Source organism: Necator americanus, chromosome II (assembly GCF_031761385.1).
Source record: "Necator americanus strain Aroian chromosome II, whole genome shotgun sequence".
Taxonomy (NCBI): domain Eukaryota; kingdom Metazoa; phylum Nematoda; class Chromadorea; order Rhabditida; family Ancylostomatidae; genus Necator; species Necator americanus.
This window is the reverse complement of record NC_087372.1, coordinates 21,724,897-21,746,851: the sequence shown is the minus strand read 5'-3', so window position 1 is coordinate 21,746,851 and position 21,955 is coordinate 21,724,897. Positions and strand designations below refer to the sequence as shown.

Below are 21,955 nucleotides of genomic sequence, written 5' to 3'. Positions count from 1 at the left end.
TTTTTCTAAATATCCTTCTCGACTGCCGTTGTTCTTCAGCGTACAGCCCAGGTAACAGAACTCATCGACGAGTTCTATCGGTTGTCCGTCCAACCCTGATTCCCTTTCGAGGTCACGAAGGTTCGACACAAAGTTTTGTACTGCTTTCTGCGAATATAACAACATCGTCAGCGTACTCGAGATTGGTCAAAGGGCGTCTTGATGGTGCTAGAATGATATCGGCAGGAGAGTGATCTACTGTTCTTCGCATAATGTCGTCGACGAAATTGACGAGACGTCAACGAAATTGACGTTGACAAGTTTGAAGAGACTTGCCACTGCCCTTTGTCTTACTCCCGTTACCACCTCAAACGATGTTGTACATCCGGCAGGTGTTCGAACCGCAGTGGTTGCTCTTTGATACATGTCATCAAGCAACCGAACGAACTTTCCTGATACTCCATCGGCGCGGAGCGCGTTGAGAAGACGGCCTCGATGAGGAGAATCGAAAGCCGCTTCAAAGTCTAGAAACGCTAGTTGCGTTGGCATTGAATACCGCTGCCAGATTTCGATCACTCTCTTGACGATGAACACCTGGTCAATCGTAGATCGGCCAGGACGAAAGCCAGCTTGCTCGTCGCGCGTTGTTTCTTCGTTTAATGAGTCGGTCCAGGATAATGAGCTCCAGCACCTTCTACGTAACACGCAGCAAAGAGATTCCTCGATAATTCCTAGGGTCTGTGACGGATAACTTCTTGCGGAGGAAAATTATGATAGCTTGTCTCCACGAGTGAGGTATCCTTTCGTCTATAGATATTGAACGGATGATCTTTTTCATCTCTATCTCGATCCCAGACGGAGGAAGATGTTTCAGCATTTCTGCGCTAATTCCATCGTCTCCACCAGATTTTCCATTTTTCATACTACAGACCAGAATCTCTGAAACGGTCGGTGGCTCCTCGTTAATCGCACACACAACGTGCCCAAGTTCAGGAACAGACGACGCTTGCCGGTCCAGCAAGGTCTTGAAGTGGTCCCTCCAAACTGGAAGGGTTACTTCAACGACAGTCACTCCATTGGCAGTGTTAAAGACAGGAGAACATCTTTTCATTTTGCCGCTATACTGCACCCCTTTTCAAACTACGTCGCTCTTGACGTCCACTCGTTATCGCTGTCTTGTTGCAGTTGACGACGCAACTTTCTTCTAAGACGCTTTTCCTGGTTGAAGTCACCAGCGCTGTGCGCGATACATACAGAATTGCACGTGGATCTTGTCTCCGCAGTTGCAAAGGCAAACTTTTTCCGCGGCATTTGAACCAGACGAACCTTTTTTTGAACTTTTTTCTTTTGAACCTAACTTACAGAGTCCTGGATGCAGTTTGTGAAGGAATCCGCATCGCAAAGCTTCTTCCTGGTCCGCACTCCAACATGAATAGACACACGTTGGCGGAGTTTTGTTCTGCATTCTTCGTCTTTCAGATCTGCCATGTCAATTTTCGGATCAAGAGGAATTCCTCGGTTTCTCTTATGGAACCGTATCTTGAAGCTGAGAAGAACTGGACGGTGGTCAGAGTCGAACACGACGTCCCAAACAGCTCTAGATTTTCGGATATCTGACTGAGCAATGTTCCTCGCCAAAACGTAGTCGAGCTGAACTTTACGAGTCTTCATCTTGCGCTTACGCTGCTCTTCAGACGTTAGAAGGGTTGACACTTGCCACGTAAGTCGATGATTCCTCTTAACCGTGGAGGCGATGATGGGGTCCGTCTGTTCACATAAGTCGAGTAGACGGTCGCCATTGTCCGATGTGCGCTCTGCTGCATAATACCATTCTCCTTGTACATTGTTGTTCAAGTCTCATCTTCGCATTTGCGTCGATTCCGACAATGACCACCTGCTGGCTTGGTTTTTCAGACATCAACGCATTGAGTTCATCATAGAAGGCATCCTTAGTGTTGGTCTCAGGGGTTTCCGTTGGTGCACAGGCACTTACTATAAAGAGTTTTCGTCCTCTCCGATCACGCAGTTGTACAAAGGCCCATCTAGACGATGTTGAGAAAAATTCCTCCACCAGATTGTTGTAATCGTTTCTCACAGCTATCGCGGGGCCGTCTACTTCCTTCTCATCAGCATCGCCGCAGTATATGGTGTAGTTTTCGATGCTGATGACGGGACGATCTCTCATGCGTGTTTCCTGCAGTGCAGCAAAGGACACACAGAGATATCGTAGAAGCCTAAGCAGGGCGGTTTGTTGGAGTTCACTCGACAATGTTCTGCAGTTCAGCGTAACGAAACGATTGTTTATTGCCAAAGATTCCATGCTCCCTTCAGGAAGTTAACCTTTCAGGTTATGGGCTTTGGCGGTGTGCTGGACGACAGCACCTTTTTGCAATGTATGGGAAGCTTTCGCCATATAACAGTGCAGGTTATATAGCTCGTACGTTCCCAATGCGTACACTCGAACGCTTGATTGCGTTTAGTTAAAGCAGGGCCACCACGTGCAGGTAGCAATCAGACTCGTATACGCGGCCCCTGTAGCATTGCTAAAAAAAAATATAATAGTTAAAAATCATGGAATTCTTATGAATATCTGCAGGGCTAACAATAAAAGTTGTTGAATACCAAGCACTGATCAGTGACGAATAATATATATCTGTGAAAAGTGTGTAATTTGTTCCTGCAAAAAAGGTGAACGCTCTCAAACGGAGTGAAAACCGAACTTCATTTCGTTATAAGTGTTTGAAGCTGAAGTTTGAATATTCTCCAAGTGTAGAACTGACGCGTTTAGACAGAAAACTATGAAATTTTTCGCTTTTATTTATAATAGAAAAAAAGAGGAAGAAAGCGTTGTTAGATCAACACAAATCTAATTTCAGAGAATAATATGTACACTACTATGTTTCTACGTTCGGACTAGCGCGTTCGGACGCAATAACTTCGTGTGCATGCCGCGAAAGGTGGATGGTGTTACAACCGTTTCGTAGCGGTGGCCACTGCCCTTGCACATTCGCCTCAGTTTGGTGACATGCCTTCTTCAAAAAGTGGAAACACCTATGCAAACGGCTACTTAAATAGTAGCTAGCAGTTTACGTGATCTGAAGTGGAACGTTGTCTCTATCAGTACGATAATGTTGTTCACATGTCATTTTACGTTAAAACTTCATTCTGTGATAGCTGTTGGTGGAAATCAGGAGGAAAACCCATACTTGGAGAAATGCTCTCAATTCGTGTCTATATTATATTGGTATCGAAGGAGTGTTTGGAATTAAAGTTCAAATATTTTGCAAATGAATGGAAATGACACCTCTGAAAAGAAACCTACGAAATCTTTCGCCTTTATTTGTTATAAAAAGAGGGAGAAAGCGTTTTTGAATAACACAAACCTAATTTCACAGAAAATGCCACTACTATTAATTTTCATTTGTCAGTGAAAGGGAGCGAAGCGAATACCATTGAAAATCTGAAGTCCGACTTGTTCTGTTACAAAAGATGTAACCTACTCTCCGAAACTCCGCTGTTCAGTAGAACTCCCCAGACAAACCACATCGCCTCCCCAAAGTTGACGCGATCGTTAGCAACTTCCATGAGGAAAGGATCGTCCTCCGCCATTCGATTTTGCTCAGTCTGAAGTTTTATTGTCTTCTTTAGCTAGTACTGATTCAAAAAAGTGGAATTGATAAGATGAACTGGACCACCACATCTACAACAAGATTAGACTTTTTTTTCTAGATTACGCTTACTTCTACATACCTTATAGAAACGATCAAAGGGAGACTTGAGATCCAAGCAGAAAATCACGAGCCCAACCATGATCACCGAAATAAGCAACGATGTCCACAGAGCAGATTTCAACGGTTGTAAGAACGATTGCATAGGTGAGTCGCGAGGAATCTAAGTATGTAGTTAGTTCCGAGCTGGTGTTATTGGTTGAAAAACGTTGATCTAACCGATTTTTCGAGGATCCTTATTCCATGGTACAACCATGGCTCAGAAAAATCAATGAATCTGAAGAAAATCTGCGTTCACATGATGTATTAGGAAACCTTTCCAAGAAAATCGCTACTGCAGAACTAGTGGAAAGTAACATTACTTCTAAAATGAGGCATTACAGAAGGTCTTAGCAGTTATTGATTATCTGTGGTACACGTCACACCTTCTCTAGTAATTTATTTTCTAATGTGAACATGCGGTCTTCGCAGAAGAAAAAGAAGTAGTAATTCAGCAGCGGAAGTAACTAAGAACCACTAAGCATGAGAGTAAACTTGATTAAATTTTGTAACTTACTTTTCTCTTTCTGGATTGATGGTCATCCCTCCTATAGCGATGTCGGCTTGGTCGCTATCCAGCTCTCCCAAAGCTCCACTGAGGATGTAGCCCTACAATCAGAATCAATCCTGTTAAATAGGAATGTGAATAATATTCCATCCATATCCAATTAAACAAGTATCCTCACCATTTCCCCCAAAGTTACAGCTCCATAACTGTCGTTCAAATGCAAGGAGAATGTGAAACTTGTGTCGATTGTTGTACTAGGCTAAAATGTTCGGCATAGCTAATCTTTAACAACAAACGAGCGAACTAACCTCGGGCAGAGATAAATTGGAAAGTAGATCAATCGCATAACCAGCACAGCAGTAATGATGTGTGTAATTGAATCCATACCGTGGACAAGGATACCAAGGGCCTTTCTGCAATCAGAGAAAAAAACTAATTCCGACAGGCCAAGAAGTTGAAGCACTAACCACTTTAATAATATCTATAGGACTAAGCTCAACCGAAACTGTTCCCAAATTTCCGCACTCAGCAAGGGAAATAATAGGAGTAGTGTAGATAAAAGGAGGGTCGTTCACAGTAACGACACGAAGATGCTTTGGAAGGGTGATCTCCAGTGGTTTTTTGCCGCCAGCAATCCAGTGAATAGATTCTTCAGCCAAGCGCAGTTCGGAACCGTGCTGAAAACCAAACATAACCGTTTTCATGGAGACGAACACACAGTTGTATACAAAAAAAAACTGCTTGTTCGACTTAGACTTAAAGTGTTGCATATGCTCTGTGTACTTACTGGACACTGTATTTCCCTGGTGAGCATGTCCATGAGGAGTATACTGCTATACATACAAAGTGGCACGCGGGAACGGGAAATTTCGAATGTTGTAGTGGCAGCCCGTAGGTGTCGGTAGTCACGTGAGAGTGACATGCTTCAGAATGGAACTACTTGCACTTTAGTGATTATGGACCAGTGGATCGACTGTGCAGCGAAATCATTTTAGAGAATGGTGACTGCTGTTCAACGGAAATCCGTGTGATTTTTTTCTTATGGGACCACCTCATAAGCAGAGTGTACACTACACGCTCAACAGCAATCTTTGAGTTGACAACGAGGGTTCGGGAAGAAATCGCCGCATCTGACGAACACTTCTTTTAGAAGTTGGGTTTTTCTTGGTAGGACACTTAAAGGCATGCATGTTACGTTTTTTCAACAATAAAGGTTATAACTTCTCTTCTCTTGGTTTTGTGAGAGTGATTTGCCTGTGCCATCTTTTATTATGTTGGCGAACTCTGCTATGTAGTGTAGTGTTTATCTGAATACAAAGTAGAGGAGGGTAGGAGCCGTGTAACTATTTATATGGCGCCAGTTCCTGGTGATGAAGCGAACGCTGCAAAAGGTAGTGCAGCCCTTCACACTGACAAGGCAAAACCCATAAAACTGCAATTCAAATGCCCATAGGACCGTTGAATTCGTTTAAAAAACCACGTGTTTACTAACGCTACAGCCGGAAACGACAACCAGAACATTGTTTTGAAGGAATCTGGCCTTGTCTGCTTCCTAGTGTTTGCGTCAGTGTGTGACTTGTTCGTCGTGAAGGACTCAAACTCTAAATCACATTTGCCTATGCACCTGTAGAGTGCGTCGAAGATCACAACGAGGATACCTTTAGGAATGAACTGAACACTTTTATTCCCAAGATAAGCAGCCTTTCGTAGTGAGAGTCAACCCTCTCTAAGCCTGAACAGCTTCGTGAACTCAAAATGACTCTTTAAGTTGACTCTCTTCACTTGAAACTGCTTGTTCTGTCCTCACAAAAAAGATCCTTTTAACGAATCTTTGAAAACCTGAAGCTGTTACGAACTCCGCTTCGTTTCGATTACGACAACAGTGCTTAGTTCTTCTCAATTTAATGCAACTGTCCCAGCAAAAATGGCAAGGAATTCCACTTTAACTGAAATTCGGCCTGACAGGTCCCAAAAAAAGAAGACAGGAAGAAATTTTGCTCATTGCCTCCGCGGAGACTGGAATTCGAAGGAATTCGAAAAGGCACGTTTTCCGATCTTTGAATTAAAAGCACAGAGCAAGACAAGGCACTGTGGTGAAACCTTTTTCGTTGTACTTGGTTAAATAAGGCTACCACGACGTGCATTTGTCTCAAGCTGCATGATTCGTAAAAAGCAACGCGAAGCTCGTGTTGCGAAAGGACAACCAATAGAACTCATGACGGAGTTCTGTTATCTGAGCTACATGCTGAACGATAGCGGCACCTGCCTAAGAGAAGTTTATCATAGACGTATTATACAAAGATCAGTTTTCCATTCAGCTTCCTAGCAAGAGTGACTGCGATCGAGTTCTATCATCAACGAAGTCATGCTGCGCGAATATTTGTCCGCTGTTCATCCTACCATCGTGAATTGATCAAAAAGGGAAAGCTATTTTCGGCAAATGTGCTTATAACAAAGAAATCTACGCACAAAAAGTTTAGTGTGTCAGTACATGACGTACAGAAAACACTAACGTTCTGCCCTGCCGCAACAGTCGAGCCGTACGAAGGAAAAGATTTGTCGGAGTAGAATTTGTTTTCGTAAATTATTACTTTGTGCTGTTGTCGCTCGCGGCAGTATCATCGACCCCGATGATGTATAAGGGGCGTACCGTTCGCTGTTATGGTTATTCTAGCGCAGATACTACTTGTACCGTCAGACAGACAGACAACGCTCTGCCCACTCTTTCATCCAATCCTATTGCTGGCAACTGTTGCTCACCTATATTCATATAATAAACACATTCCACTGAACCACCGTTTTTGGTCTGTTCAATTAGGGTGATAAAATTCCCTAAGTCTCTAGTCACCCAGTCACACATAACCGATGTGTTGAGAAGGGTGCGGCAGGGTGATGTACTCTCACCTAAACTACTTAGTGCCACTTTCCAAATGCAATAGTGCGAACGTCGAAAATGGATATTATGGTAGTGGTGGTTTATAACCGGCATCTACTTCATCTCCGTGTGACTGAAGATCGTTTACATAACATCCTGCACCAGTCCAGCTGAACAAATGCGTTCTTTTCGTGACCACTTTCAAACAAGTAGTTTTACACATTCATAATATATTAGAGCAAGCTTTTTGAAACCGCATTCTTGGTGACAACTGAATAGCTCTAGTAGAGATCTGGAGGCGTTAACACAAAATATCCTGTTGACAATGGTACTGACGAGAAATGAAACTGGTGGGAAAAATACAGTTCATTCACTAATTAGATAGTGTTCGAATCCGCCTCAAAGCTCACCAAGCCTTTCATCCCTCCGAGGTCGATAAATTGGTGCCACCCTTGTATGAGAGGATAAAAGCACTGACGTGACGCATCGGTCAGTCCCCACAAATAATTGTATAGGACAGTTACACGTTCGTGAACCTCGAACGATTCTGAAATGAGGTGAACGTGGTGGCGGATCCCAAGCGGATTGACTAACGCCAAACACTTTACCCTTTTATCCTTTTATCCTTTATGAAGAACGAATAGGTGTCAGATGCCCCATTCACCCTCATCGAAGCAAACATAGCCAACCTAGCACCTCTTGCTTTCATCTTTGCTTCAGAAATCTGAGTGGTTCGGAAGCAGTGCGAGAATGCGGTTAGCGTCATTTAACACTCACTCAGAAAAATGTTGCTAGGAGTGTCCTCTTTGCACAAGTGAAAGATGGAATTCGAAATTCGGTTCTACGCCAGAGATCGAAAATGAGAGACGCCTTCGCATTTGACAAAGAAAATAAAATAGAGAGGACCGTACACATGATCTGTTTCAACTACAGCCGCTAAAGCAGTCGCAAGCGACTAAGTTCCACGAGATATAAAAGACATCGCAGTAAGAACACCGACCCGGTGGTCAGTTCTCCTGACATAATGATTCAAAGAAAGATATAATGATTTTCGTGTCTCTTGCATAATGAGAAGCACTTGGATAACTCTCGAACGTGATCGGAACAGCTGACGAAATTACTGCTGCCCATTCGATCAACTCGAAGAGCAACGGAAGTGAAGGTGATCACGGTAAGGCAGCGCAGAACGTTAGTGTTTTCTGTACGTCATGTACTGACACACTAAACTTTTTGTGCGTAGATTTCTTTGTTATAAGCACATTTGCCGAAAATAGCTTTCCCTTTTTGATCAATTCACGATGGTAGGATGAACAGCGGACAAATATTCGCGCAGCATGACTTCGTTGATGATAGAACTCGATCGCAGTCACTCTTGCTAGGAAGCTGAATGGAAAACTGATCTTTGTATAATACGTCTATGATAAACTTCTCTTAGGCAGGTGCCGCTATCGTTCAGCATGTAGCTCAGATAACAGAACTCCGTCATGAGTTCTATTGGTTGTCCTTTCGCAACACGAGCTTCGCGTTGCTTTTTACGAATCATGCAGCTTGAGACAAATGCACGTCGTGGTAGCCTTATTTAACCAAGTACAACGAAAAAGGTTTCACCACAGTGCCTTGTCTTGCTCTGTGCTTTTAATTCAAAGATCGGAAAACGTGCCTTTTCGAATTCCTTCGAATTCCAGTCTCCGCGGAGGCAATGAGCAAAATTTCTTCCTGTCTTCTTTTTTTGGGACCTGTCAGGCCGAATTTCAGTTAAAGTGGAATTCCTTGCCATTTTTGCTGGGACAGTTGCATTAAATTGAGAAGAACTAAGCACTGTTGTCGTAATCGAAACGAAGCGGAGTTCGTAACAGCTTCAGGTTTTCAAAGATTCGTTAAAAGGATCTTTTTTGTGAGGACAGAACAAGCAGTTTCAAGTGAAGAGAGTCAACTTAAAGAGTCATTTTGAGTTCACGAAGCTGTTCAGGCTTAGAGAGGGTTGACTCTCACTACGAAAGGCTGCTTATCTTGGGAATAAAAGTGTTCAGTTCATTCCTAAAGGTATCCTCGTTGTGATCTTCGACGCACTCTACAGGTGCATAGGCAAATGTGATTTAGAGTTTGAGTCCTTCACGACGAACAAGTCACACACTGACGCAAACACTAGGAAGCAGACAAGGCCAGATTCCTTCAAAACAATGTTCTGGTTGTCGTTTCCGGCTGTAGCGTTAGTAAACACGTGGTTTTTTAAACGAATTCAACGGTCCTATGGGCATTTGAATTGCAGTTTTATGGGTTTTGCCTTGTCAGTGTGAAGGGCTGCACTACCTTTTGCAGCGTTCGCTTCATCACCAGGAACTGGCGCCATATAAATAGTTACACGGCTCCTACCCTCCTCTACTTTGTATTCAGATAAACACTACACTACATAGCAGAGTTCGCCAACATAATAAAAGATGGCACAGACAAAGTCTGCATAACCATACAGACCAAACCAGTCATAACAAACGGATTTCCTTTAGTGCAATTGAACGCAGAAGATATTGAGTTCTTGAAAACAAACACTATCTGTCTAGCAAATTCAAAGCTTCGTGGTGAGCATCAAAATCCACACATTCTCGTTGGACTGGACTACTACTACGACGATTTAGTTACGGATCCAGCAAACGGAATCCGAACACCATCTGGCTTTCATGTAGCAAAAACGGTTTTTGGACCCACAATTTATGGTCGAGAATCAGCAAAGTAAGTGAAACTACTAACACAGTATGTCATAGCCTGACAGGAATTTTCGAAAACACGGAACAAGAACTCTTACAGAAAAGAGTTTGCTTGAATTGGACGACCTCGGTATCATGCCAGAAGAAACTCAGGGAGACGAAAAAGTTCAAAGATATTTCGAGGAATACTCGAAATTATTCTCATTTGAAAACAACATCATCACAGCTCCCTTTCCACTGAAAAAGAATGTAATCAGATTGGAGAATGTAATTGGAAAATAGCTACTCAGTAGCTATAAGAAGGCTAGAATCCTCACAAAACGTACTCTTATCTAATTCTGAACAAAAGCAGTGATACTGCGATCTTGTGAAGAAATATGTCAGTGAAGGGATCGTAGAGACCTTCGACATAGCAGACCGCTATGCGGCTGGAATCTATTACATATTACATATCTATTACATAGAGGTATGGAAACCACAGGAAAAGGTCCCTTTAAGGATAGCCTTTGACGCTTCGTCTAAACGAAGAGCCCACCTCAGCCTGAACGACGTCATTCGAAAAGGGGAATCCTTCGTTAACAGAATACACGACTTTCTTACCTCCTCAAGGTTCAAGAAGATCGTCTCAATGTGTGATATTGAATCTGCCTCCACACAAATTCGATTGATAGACGCACACGAGGATCTATGCAGATTCTTGTGGCTTCGGAATGTCAATCACCCACCAACAAAAGACAACGTCGTCGAATATAGATCTAGAGGGTTGCCTTTTGGCGTTACAGCTTGTCCGAGTATACTAAACATGACGATTCTGTCCTATTTGGAATAAAAAAACTCGGAACTATCCACAGAAATTGCCAAAAATTTGTACGCAGATAATATAGTTTTGCAAGCAGAATCGGTTTCTGAAGCTGTAAGAAAGTATAAGGAATCAAAGTATCTCTTAAGCAAGATAGGAATGAATCTACGCGAGTATATCTCAAATTCTGAAGAATTAATTTCGGAATTCCATATTCCGACAAGCTCCAATCTGGATCAATGAAAATACTAGGAGTTGATTACAATCTATAACAGAAAACTTAACTGTGAGAACAAAGTTTGTTCACAATAAAAAGTTGACTAAGAGAGATGTCGTGAGCCTAATTAATTCGATTTATGACTCAATAGGTCTCATAGGACCGCTCATGGTTAAACTGCAGTCCATGATGCGAGAAATCTTCGATTCAAAAGTGGACTGGAAAACTTCACTCGATCAAAAGATATGCGACGAATGGTACAAATTGTGCAAAGAAGTAGATCTGGCAACATTATCAATTCCTAGATACGTGCTATCACCAAAAGTAGGTGACCAGAAACGGCTGTTCGCTTTTATAGATGTTTTTGTTTTATAGATGCAAGCAGGATTGCAATTACAGCTTGTTCATGCTTATAATGTGTTCCCTCTGGCATAATTTCTGGCTTGATTTGTGGAAGGACGCGGTTGACCCCCCAAATTGCTCGGAATCCTTATAGCAGCTAGATTAGGATGCAGCATAATATCAGCTGTCCAAGCAAAAATCGAAGAAGTGAACAGTGAAATTGCCTTGTACTGGATCTTCGAAATAAGTTCTATTTTTGTAGCAGCGAGATCTCTACGTTCTGATCAGATCCCAATGGTTTTCGGACTGGATCATACCTGATGTAACTCCTATGATCAACGCCTTAGCCAAACATTGGAAAGTAACGGTTGCAGCATTAGCATCAACCATGATTCTTACAGCCCTAACCTACGTGGCGGGTCGGGTCCAGTGCACTACTATATCTAGCAAGATGTGCAGTTTACCCCTTCAAAATGTTGCTCGCAGTTAACCGACCCCTTTGCTGCGCTGCAAAGGAGCCAATCAATTGTCAACCGATCCCTCGATCAGCTGACAATCAGCCACGGTCAAAATTGAGTTGGTTCACCGGTCTAACAGCTGCCACTATAGCGCATCCTTTGGTCCTCTCGAGTCCCGCTTGTGGGCTACCAACCGGAGAAAATACCAGAGCGGGTTCAGATCGCGCAGAATTGATAGAAATTATCAAAAGTGCTGCAAATATATAGTGCAAACTTTCTATTTCACAGTGGCGTACACGCTACTGGCTTGATCTCGTGTTTCAATACGAGAAAATGTACAAAGTTAATATCAGCTCATTATCTGTTGTATACACATGTTATCAGTTATGATGTTCATACACGTATGCACAAAATCATAACATCTCGGTCGGCTCTCTCAAAGATATCATCGTCTTGGACAAAGTACTCCAATTAGAACGATGTACCTTCTCGGGTGCCCGTAGTCAATTACAACTTTTTTATTACGCACTCAGAAGCACTTTGGCGCACCATCAAGAGCAGTGAAACTTACATCTAGGTTATTCGTTGAAGGGGGGTTCAAGATCAAGATACAGACTATCTGAACACGTATAAATATTGGTGAAAAGCAAAAAAGCACCAAAGAAACAAAAAATCATGTCTTCTTCCGCTGATGCTAAGCTCTCCGCCCTGGACGATCTGGACAGATGCGCCACACTACTGCATCATCTGCTCCTCGACAGTCTTGAAAAGGCCTGCCAAACGCTTCTGGAAAGGACTGCTCCGAAGTCCAGCTGCCTATTTTGCAGTGTGGACGAGAATAGTGAAAATCACCATTCCTGGAGATGTCCACGGTTCACGGATCCAATCTCCAAAACAGCACAGGCCGCAAAGCTGAACCTGTGCTTCCTCTGCCTAAAAACGGCACACGAGAACGTATGTGGAGTGAATTGTGGAAGTTGTGGTCTTGGCCACAATTTCCTGCTTTGCTAGTCCAAAAGACCGCAGCCGCCCACGAAGCGGCCATACAAGAAGTACTATCTCAACGCCATCACCGTCCACAAGCCGTCATCAGTGCACCTGCACCAAGCCGAATTCTCAAGTCACCATCAGATTTTGTGCATACGTGTATGAACATCATAACTGATAACATGTGTATACAACAGATAATGAGCTGATATTAACTTTGTACATTTTCTCGTATTGAAACACGAGATCAAGCCAGTAGCGTGTACGCCACTGTGAAATAGAAAGTTTGCACTATATATTTGCAGCACTTTTGATAATTTCTATCAATTCTGCGCGATCTGAACCCGCTCTGGTATTTTCTCCGGTTGGTAGCGCACAAGCGGGACTCGAGAGGACCAAAGGATGCGCTATAGTGGCAGCTGTTAGACCGGTGAACCAACTCAATTTTGACCGTGGCTGATTGTCAGCTGATCGAGGGATCGGTTGACAATTGATTGGCTCCTTTGCAGCGCAGCAAAGGGGTCGGTTAACTGCGAGCAACATTTTGAAGGGGTAAACTGCACATCTTGCTAGATATAGTAGTGCACTGGACCCGACCCGCCACGTAGGTTAGGGCTGTAAGAATCATGGTTGATGCTAATGCTGCAACCGTTACTTTCCAATGTTTGGCTAAGGCGTTGATCATAGGAGTTACATCAGGTATGATCCAGTCCGAAAACCATTGGGATCTGATCAGAACGTAGAGATCTCGCTGCTACAAAAATAGAACTTATTTCGAAGATCCAGTACAAGGCAATTTCACTGTTCACTTCTTCGATTTTTGCTTGGACAGCTGATATTATGCTGCATCCTAATCTAGCTGCTATAAGGATTCCGAGCAATTTGTGGGGGTCAACCGCGTCCTTCCACAAATCAAGCCAGAAATTATGCCAGAGGGAACACATTATAAGCATGAACAAGCTGTAATTGCAATCCTGCTTGCATCTATAAAACAAAAACATCTATAAAAGCGAACAGCCGTTTCTGGTCACCTACTTTTGGTGATAGCACGTATCTAGGAATTGATAATGTTGCCAGATCTACTTCTTTGCACAATTTGTACCATTCGTCGCATATCTTTTGATCGAGTGAAGTTTTCCAGTCCACTTTTGAATCGAAGATTTCTCGCATCATGGACTGCAGTTTAACCATGAGCGGTCCTATGAGACCTATTGAGTCATAAATCGAATTAATTAGGCTCACGACATCTCTCTTAGTCAACTTTTTATTGTGAACAAACTTTGTTCTCACAGTTAAGTTTTCTGTTATAGATTGTAATCAACTCCTAGTATTTTCATTGATCCAGATTGGAGCTTGTCGGAATATGGAATTCCGAAATTAATTCTTCAGAATTTGAGATATACTCGCGTAGATTCATTCCTATCTTGCTTAAGAGATACTTTGATTCCTTATACTTTCTTACAGCTTCAGAAACCGATTCTGCTTGCAAAACTATATTATCTGCGTACAAATTTTTGGCAATTTCTGTGGATAGTTCCGAGTTTTTTTATTCCAAATAGGACAGAATCGTCATGTTTAGTATACTCGGACAAGCTGTAACGCCAAAAGGCAACCCTCTAGATCTATATTCGACGACGTTGTCTTTTGTTGGTGGGTGATTGACATTCCGAAGCCACAAGAATCTGCATAGATCCTCGTGTGCGTCTATCAATCGAATTTGTGTGGAGGCAGATTCAATATCACACATTGAGACGATCTTCTTGAACCTTGAGGAGGTAAGAAAGTCGTGTATTCTGTTAACGAAGGATTCCCCTTTTCGAATGACGTCGTTCAGGCTGAGGTGGGCTCTTCGTTTAGACGAAGCGTCAAAGGCTATCCTTAAAGGGACCTTTTCCTGTGGTTTCCATACCTCTATGTAATAGATATGTAATATGTAATAGATTCCAGCCGCATAGCGGTCTGCTATGTCGAAGGTCTCTACGATCCCTTCACTGACATATTTCTTCACAAGATCGCAGTATCACTGCTTTTGTTCAGAATTAGATAAGAGTACGTTTTGTGAGGATTCTAGCCTTCTTATAGCTACTGAGTAGCTATTTTCCAATTACATTCTCCAATCTGATTACATTCTTTTTCAGTGGAAAGGGAGCTGTGATGATGTTGTTTTCAAATGAGAATAATTTCGAGTATTCCTCGAAATATCTTTGAACTTTTTCGTCTCCCTGAGTTTCTTCTGGCATGATACCGAGGTCGTCCAATTCAAGCAAACTCTTTTCTGTAAGAGTTCTTGTTCCGTGTTTTCGAAAATTCCTGTCAGGCTATGACATACTGTGTTAGTAGTTTCACTTACTTTGCTGATTCTCGACCATAAATTGTGGGTCCAAAAACCGTTTTTGCTACATGAAAGCCAGATGGTGTTCGGATTCCGTTTGCTGGATCCGTAACTAAATCGTCGTAGTAGTAGTCCAGTCCAACGAGAATGTGTGGATTTTGATGCTCACCACGAAGCTTTGAATTTGCTAGACAGATAGTGTTTGTTTTCAAGAACTCAATATCTTCTGCGTTCAATTGCACTAAAGGAAATCCGTTTGTTATGACTGGTTTGGTCTGTATGGTTATGCAGACTTCTTCTCCGAAAGCAGTTCCTAGTTTTACCGGAACCTGATGACTTTCGAAGCACTCGATATGCCGCCAATTCAGGACATGGTGCAGATTTCGGTCGTGTTCTTTTGTAGACCAAGTTGTTCTGCAAGATTTTCCTCGATTACTGTTTTTTGTGCGCCAGAATCGAAGAAAAATAGCGCTTTTTCATAGGCCTGTTTTCTGGCGTTCCAAATATTGCCTTCAGCAATCATCAATATCACTTGTTTGCTAGTTTGACTGTGCTGAATGGAGTTTTCCTTGATCTGTGGGGATTCCACAGACACCTGAGTGTTTATTGGTTTGAACCTTTGTGGAATATTTTGATTGTTTTCTCCTCTACTTTGCCAGCTGTGTTGCTTTTGCTGGTTTTGGCCAGCACGAACAAATTTGGGTTTCGAGTTGTTGTTTTGGCTGAGTTGCTCTATCTTAAAGCAGAGGCTCATATGGTGTTTTGGCCCGCACTTCCGACAGTCTGACCTTTGGCAATCAAAACTGCCATAATTGGGGACTTCCAACAGCGATTTTGCTCCTTCAGTATCTTGCGGCGAATGCTTTGATTCGTGACCGTTCGGCACTGCATTGATACATGATTGTCCTTATGACAGAACAAGCAGTTACGATTAGTCCGCAAGTTGTCATGATTGGCCTTTGATGGGATGACCTTGTTGATATTTTTATGGCCAAGTCTGTTTTCGACATAGGCTCTTGCAGTGATCTCTGTTTTTAAGAGATTCATGAGGTCATCAACTGTTTGCCTTGTGATTGACTGGCCACTAATACAGATTTTATGATGTCTTCAGGGAATTTAGATAAGATTGTTTCACACCACATTGGGTCGCAGGTTTTCCCTACATGATATCCTGCAGAAATCATTTGGTTGGTCAGCATTCTTATTTGATCAAATGTTGCAGAGCAGATGTCTGCGGAATTGTTTGCCACACTCATACTGACCAATTTTTTTGACTATTTGTGATCTGTTAGTCTGGCGATTGGAGTAATTCTCCTGTAAAGTCTTGATCAACCAATTGTAGTTTTCAGGAATGAGTTTTATCCCTTTGATGACTGTTTGCGCTCTTCCCTTTAAACTTTCTTTGAGTAGGAGTATCTTTTCCATAGTGTCCAGTTCTTCACTGTTATGGACAAGGGCTTCAAAAATGGCCCAGTATTCTAGGAAAGTCGTCAGAGTTCCCGTAAAATTTTGGTAGTGTGGCTTGTGGAAGTTTTATTGACCTCAGCGTCCTTTTGACTGTGCCACTATTGCGTGTCGATGCTGAATTTGATGTGTCTTGCGAGCAAGATGGCATTGTGGTGTCTCGCACACAATTTTCGTTTGTGTTATCAATTTCGCCATCCCTTTCTTCGTTTTCTTCATTGCTGACGTTATCGTCTCTTTGGGGCTTTAGAGACATGTATCCCAGTTTGATTTCCATATTTTCGCGCATATTTTTTGTTTCATCAAGGTGCGCTGTTAGCATGAAACTTAGGTCGTTTGCTTCAGCTATCACAGATTGTAGCTGCGATTCTTCCTCTATTTGTTCCATTTCAATCATCAAATCCTTCCTTTCGGACTTGTTTTTGCAGTTTTTATATGCATCTCTAACCTCGTTATATAATTCTTGGAGGTTTTCTCTTGCCTCTTTTATTTGCCTCATGCTACTTTGTAGTAGTGCTGTGGCTGATCCGCATTTCTGATAAGTTTCCTCATCTATTGCTGAGTACTCAACCTGTTTAGTGTATTCCCTGTAATGGGATACTAAAGTTTTCAGTGTCGTTGCGCTAAAAACTATTGGTATTCTGTGGAAATGCAGTGCCATTTCTTTCTTTATGCACCTGCAAATGCGATAAACTTCGCTTGACCTACTGTAGCTTTTGACGGAGGTCCGATCCACTGTTTCTTGACAGTGATTTGCGTTCCAGTTACGTTTGTAAGGGAACGACTTTTTGCCCAATTACTGGGATGAATCTGATGCGATTCACGGTCTTTGGTTTGACCGTATAAGTTGCTCAATGAGCTAGTTTCTTTCTCCTGGTCTCAAAGATGTTACTCTTTGACGCGGAAGAGTAATGGCTTGTTTTAGCCGATGTACCAAACTGTGTGAGTAAGTGACTAGAGACTTAGGGAATTTCATCACCTTAATTAAACAGACCAAAAACGGTGGTTCAGTGGGATGTGTTTATTATATGAATATAGGTGAGCAACAGTTGCCAGCAATAGGATTGGATGAAAGAGTGGGCAGAGCGTTGTCTGCCGCACTCTTGGACGGTACAAGTAGTATCTGCGCTAGAATAACCATAACAGCGAACGGTACTTCATACCACGTCCTTTATACGTCATCGGGGTCGATGATAGGTTATGACATTCTTGTAGAAGATTGTCGTCGAACAATTCCATGACTTCTTCAGTCTCAAGTGAATCGAAGGCTTTCTTCAAATCGATAAAAGTGAGAAACAGTGGCGTTTTGTAGTTTTGCGACACCTCGATGAGTTTCGAAACAGTGTGAATGCGATCAAATGCGTGCTGAATCTTTCAAAAATCTTGTCTGCACGCATGGGTTTCCTTTCATGTTTTGTTTCTTGTTAAGGAGGAGGTTATAGATGTTGGACGGTAACCAGATATGTAACGTGGATCTGCTTTCTTACACAACAGCATGGTCTTGTTGATTTATCACTGCCTAGAGTCCTTCACTATGAACGTTAACTACTAAAGATCTTGACTGTTCAGATTTCATCCTGTAGGGACTGGACGTCATGTAATTCATTATCAACATGAAAACATTCCGTACTTTGCAAGGAGAAAATTTCTGGAATGATATATATATATATCCTCTTCTCGATGCAGTGGTTCTTCCGCCTAATTTAAGGAGTGCAGTCATATTTACCTTGTACTTGAGCGGCGAGACCTCGACGGACATTGCGAATGATAGTTGCGCGCCTCCGCTGCTTCAGGCAACAGCGCTGCTCTTCTCTTTTTGATGTCTTCTTGATCGTCTTCCTGCAGAGCCTCGTGAGCTCGAAAGTGAGTTCATGGTTGCCTACAAATCGTGAACCTCCACGCTGACGTATTAGCTCAGGATTTTTTGAAAGCAGGTGTCTCAAGGTGATCTTGGAATTGTTCGCTTTTCTCGTGCAGTCGTGAAGATGTTCTATGATCCAATCATATCTCTAATCGAACCCTCCATTGTGGTACCTTTCCAGGAGAAGGCTAACGAAGCGAAAGGATCACCCTTAATAATAGTTCTAAAATTTCGCTCTTTGAGCTTTGCGGCTTTATCTTCTCTCTACTTTCTCAGGAAAGATCTTTCAATTTTCACATCACATTATTAAGCATACGATTCGGGCTGTGAGTTCTTCGATAGTTACTTGATCGATGTTTATTGCCACACTCGTGCAGACTAGGACGTCCACAGACACCCTTATTGTTGCATGCTCTTAGGAACAGCTTCTCTCCAGAGACAGATACACATTTCAGTGGATGGCGTCATCTCATCACGGTTGGTTCAGTGACGTCGTCCTTGATCTTCTTGCACCACCAAGTTTTCGATAGCCACTTTCGATGCAAGCATATGTGCGCTGTTTGTACAGATTCCAGTCCTTTTCTGTTCTGACTCCTAGAACACCCTTATTGGCACTGCATAGCAGGCGTTCTTCTGGAATCAGAGAACTTCTTCCTGTTACTCTATCAGAGGTATAATTTGAGATTATGGGCGGGTTGCTGACTTATAGTACCATAAGCGTTCAAGATGACACCAATCCCTCTCGGAATTGAGAGATACAGCTTACTTGTTGGAACAACTTCTTTTCACCTTTCTTACACCACTCATTTAATCGATTATAGGCTTTGAGCCGAATCTACGTGTAGGATACATAGATGTTATGTGTAAATACTGGCATAATAGAAACAGGAAATCCATCTCACACACGCGCACAAAAATCACAGGCAAAAACACACAGCATACTCAAAAATCGCGCTTGGTCAACAGTTAGCCCTTAATTCACCAAATGCCGAGTAGCCCGCAATGATGCCTTTAGGGAGGAAGATTCATGGGCTCACAAAGTATTCAAGAAAATGCGTCACATTTTAGGGCATATTATGAGGAGGCTGTGAGATAGCCTTGTCTATTTTTCTTTGAGAATACAATGAGGTGACAGAGGTTGAAAGTGGGAGTCGGAAGTTGAGGTCTTGAGTGAAAAACATCTGAGGATACTTGGCTCACGCCAAGACAGTTCCTGTGGAAGATAGTACAGAAGCGGCTCACTGAAGTATCTAAGAAGACCGCACACTAAATCGAAGATGTAGATTGATTCGTAACACCTGCTCGCCGATTAAGTGCAAGTAGGTCACTACGGAGCTCTGCAGCTGATTCAGTCATGGAAATAAGTCATATAGTACTCTGTAATGCACTCCAGATACAAATCCATATCTATTGGCTATCCATTCAAGTATCCACGCCTCTTTCTGTGGACGAATATGCTAACATCAGTCATCGCAACTTGAGTGATGTCTTTCGCTGCTGAACAATAAAACACTTCAATGAAAATCAACTCACCAGAGTTCCGACTTCTTTGTATCCTTCGTTATAATTAAGGATGTCATAATCTACGTTAATCCGCTCGCATCGTTCATTGAAAACAATCTTGCTAGTTGACGTCGAACAGATAGATCTTAACAAGAAAATTCTGTCCAGATGAAGGAGCACTTCATTCGAAAACTTGCATTCACCCTTGATGAGGAGTGACTGCTATTATTTTGTCTTTTTTCGACAATGTACGATCTTTGACTTTTCATTAGTCCCCTGTGGACCCAGGCTATTCCAGAGCTGCATAGAACTATATCTTTACTGATAAAGTACTGCACAACTTGCACAATTGAGCACTAAGCAGCTTATTTTCCCCTTGAATTTTTCCAAACATTGCCACTCCTTTGTCTTTCTCGAAGTATTTCTCACAAGTGACAATACATTACTGTGTTTTGTCAACACAAACTGAATCAGTAATGAAAGGAAAGAGAAAAATGGACGGAAAAAGGCCATTGGTTAATTGTAACTTCAAACAATACGCTCGAACAAAAGCTTCTAAATATTGTATTTCCCGTCACGGTCAAGCGTAGTGATGAGACACGACCCTCTCGAATACGACTCCCTCCCCTTCCCTTCATCTTCTTCTTCTCCTCCAACGTTCCTGCGACAGTTCTCGATTGCTGCAAATTCAATATATTGGAAATTTCATGTAAATTTCATGTGCTTCGAAAAGTCGAAAATTGGCCGGGGAACAAATGGCAAATGTGAAAATTTGTAGCTGACAGAAGCGAAGAAATATCGTTTACTAGAAGACGCAAATATGCAGAAATGCTGTTGAAATACTAGTAAAAATATTTTCATTTTTATTCTTTTCTATTTTCACTCTAAAATCTATGAATTAGCTTCAAATCCTGATTAAAGCACATAACACGACCAAAAATAGGATACGCAGATGCATAGGTCGAACCACAGAGGAATGAAGAAGAAAAAAGCGAAAAAAAATCAACATTTTGTCCCTGCAATATGACAAGGTGACCTCCCAGATTCGATTCCCAACTAAAACAAATTTTTGCAAAAAAAAAAAGATAGAAACTTGAAACAACTTCTTAAAAAATGGAAAATTTAGTCTTCTGAAGTATATAGCAGTTTAAAAGTGAATTTAATAAAACATAATGATCAAAAAGGCTCGGAATCTGCGCAAATTGTTAGGTCTGGGAGCTAGCGAACTTCTTCATAAGGGGACCAAAACGGAAAGTTCAGGAAGTTTTTGAGAGAAGAAGATTTGCTTTAAAAAACAGTCGCATCGCTTTTTTTTCTGCTCCCTAGTTTTTTTGGAAATTTTGATGGGACGGGATTTAAAATTTTCCGACTTTTATTGGATTTGTCCCATCTAAATTTTGAGAAAACAAGACGATTCGAAAAGCAGAAATTTTGCACATAGAGGTTTTCTTAGACCCTCCGTTTAAATGTACGGGTGCCATCATATTTTTCGCAATGGAAAAAATCGCCAAAATCTCAATTTTCGCTCCTGCGCCGAAAAGTGTGTCTGAATAAACTTCAATAAGTCGGAGTAACTTAGAGCAAACCAACTCATCTTCAAGTATGTTATAGCCGAGAATGTTCTCTATCACATGCCGCATCAACCGATCTCCAGGGCCTCGCCTTTTTTGCAAATTTTCGATAGGACAAAGATGGTAAGACTGCCATTTTTCCATTTCTGTCCCATCAAATTACAAAGAGACAAGGAGGTGGAAAAAAAGCGATGTGACCTTTTTTAGGGCAAACCTTTCTTTCTTAAAAACTACCTGAACTTTTCTTTCAGTTCTCTTATGACGATGTTATTCGCCACCTCCCAGAACTAACAATGTGCACAGAATTTGAACTTTTTTGATCATTACATTTTGTTAAATTCAAATTTATACTGCCATAAACTATGCGAAGTTAAATTCTTCATTTTTTGGAAGTCGTTTCAAGTTTCCATCTTTTTTGCGAAAGTTTGCCTCAGTGGGGTGTCGAACCTGCGTGATCTCACTATTAAATTTTCAATACATTGGGCATTGTCAAAACGAAGTGTTGATGCTTCTATTTCATTCTCCAACTCTTGAAATTACATATAACATTTGTAATTTATGTAACCATATATACTATTTATTGTGATATT

The 21,955-nt window shown here is 41.9% G+C and overlaps 7 protein-coding genes across 8 annotated transcripts; 1 reads left to right on the top strand and 6 right to left on the bottom strand.

Moving 5' to 3' along the window:
• Positions 1 to 234: 234 nt before the first annotated feature.
• RB195_018956 (uncharacterized protein) lies at positions 235 to 528 on the bottom strand (the record flags this gene model as incomplete). Its single annotated transcript, XM_064186601.1, has 1 exon — positions 235 to 528. The coding sequence occupies one exon, from the start codon at positions 526 to 528 to the stop codon at positions 235 to 237; it is 294 nt and encodes a 97-aa protein (XP_064042482.1).
• Positions 529 to 673: 145 nt separating this feature from the next.
• On the bottom strand, positions 674 to 1,090 carry RB195_018955 (uncharacterized protein; the record flags this gene model as incomplete). The annotated part of the gene is made up of 1 exon (XM_064186600.1): positions 674 to 1,090. One exon carries the CDS (start codon positions 1,088 to 1,090, stop codon positions 674 to 676), a length of 417 nt encoding a protein of 138 aa, XP_064042481.1.
• A 242-nt stretch (positions 1,091 to 1,332) lies between these two features.
• On the bottom strand, positions 1,333 to 1,650 carry RB195_018954 (uncharacterized protein; the record flags this gene model as incomplete). Its single annotated transcript, XM_064186599.1, has 1 exon — positions 1,333 to 1,650. One exon carries the CDS (start codon positions 1,648 to 1,650, stop codon positions 1,333 to 1,335), a length of 318 nt encoding a protein of 105 aa, XP_064042480.1.
• Positions 1,651 to 1,750: 100 nt separating this feature from the next.
• RB195_018953 (uncharacterized protein) lies at positions 1,751 to 2,299 on the bottom strand (the record flags this gene model as incomplete). Its single annotated transcript, XM_064186598.1, has 1 exon — positions 1,751 to 2,299. The coding sequence occupies one exon, from the start codon at positions 2,297 to 2,299 to the stop codon at positions 1,751 to 1,753; it is 549 nt and encodes a 182-aa protein (XP_064042479.1).
• On the bottom strand, positions 1,751 to 21,509 carry RB195_018950 (uncharacterized protein; the record flags this gene model as incomplete). Of its 2 annotated transcripts, XM_064186594.1 has the most annotated exons (10): positions 1,751 to 2,304; positions 3,480 to 3,603; positions 3,730 to 3,870; positions 3,927 to 3,984; positions 4,264 to 4,355; positions 4,433 to 4,513; positions 4,563 to 4,667; positions 4,722 to 4,931; positions 19,825 to 19,939; positions 21,385 to 21,509. In XM_064186594.1, the coding sequence occupies 10 exons, from the start codon at positions 21,507 to 21,509 to the stop codon at positions 1,751 to 1,753; spliced, it is 1,605 nt and encodes a 534-aa protein (XP_064042475.1). The 2 variants fall into 2 exon arrangements, with proteins under 2 accessions (XP_064042475.1, XP_064042476.1); XM_064186595.1 differs by lacking the exon at positions 1,751 to 2,304 and having other exon boundaries at positions 3,460 to 3,603.
• RB195_018952 (uncharacterized protein) lies at positions 12,511 to 12,843 on the top strand (the record flags this gene model as incomplete). Its single annotated transcript, XM_064186597.1, has 1 exon — positions 12,511 to 12,843. The coding sequence occupies one exon, from the start codon at positions 12,511 to 12,513 to the stop codon at positions 12,841 to 12,843; it is 333 nt and encodes a 110-aa protein (XP_064042478.1).
• On the bottom strand, positions 16,426 to 18,189 carry RB195_018951 (uncharacterized protein; the record flags this gene model as incomplete). The annotated part of the gene is made up of 3 exons (XM_064186596.1): positions 16,426 to 17,017; positions 17,569 to 17,795; positions 18,157 to 18,189. The coding sequence occupies 3 exons, from the start codon at positions 18,187 to 18,189 to the stop codon at positions 16,426 to 16,428; spliced, it is 852 nt and encodes a 283-aa protein (XP_064042477.1).
• Positions 21,510 to 21,955: the final 446 nt, after the last annotated feature.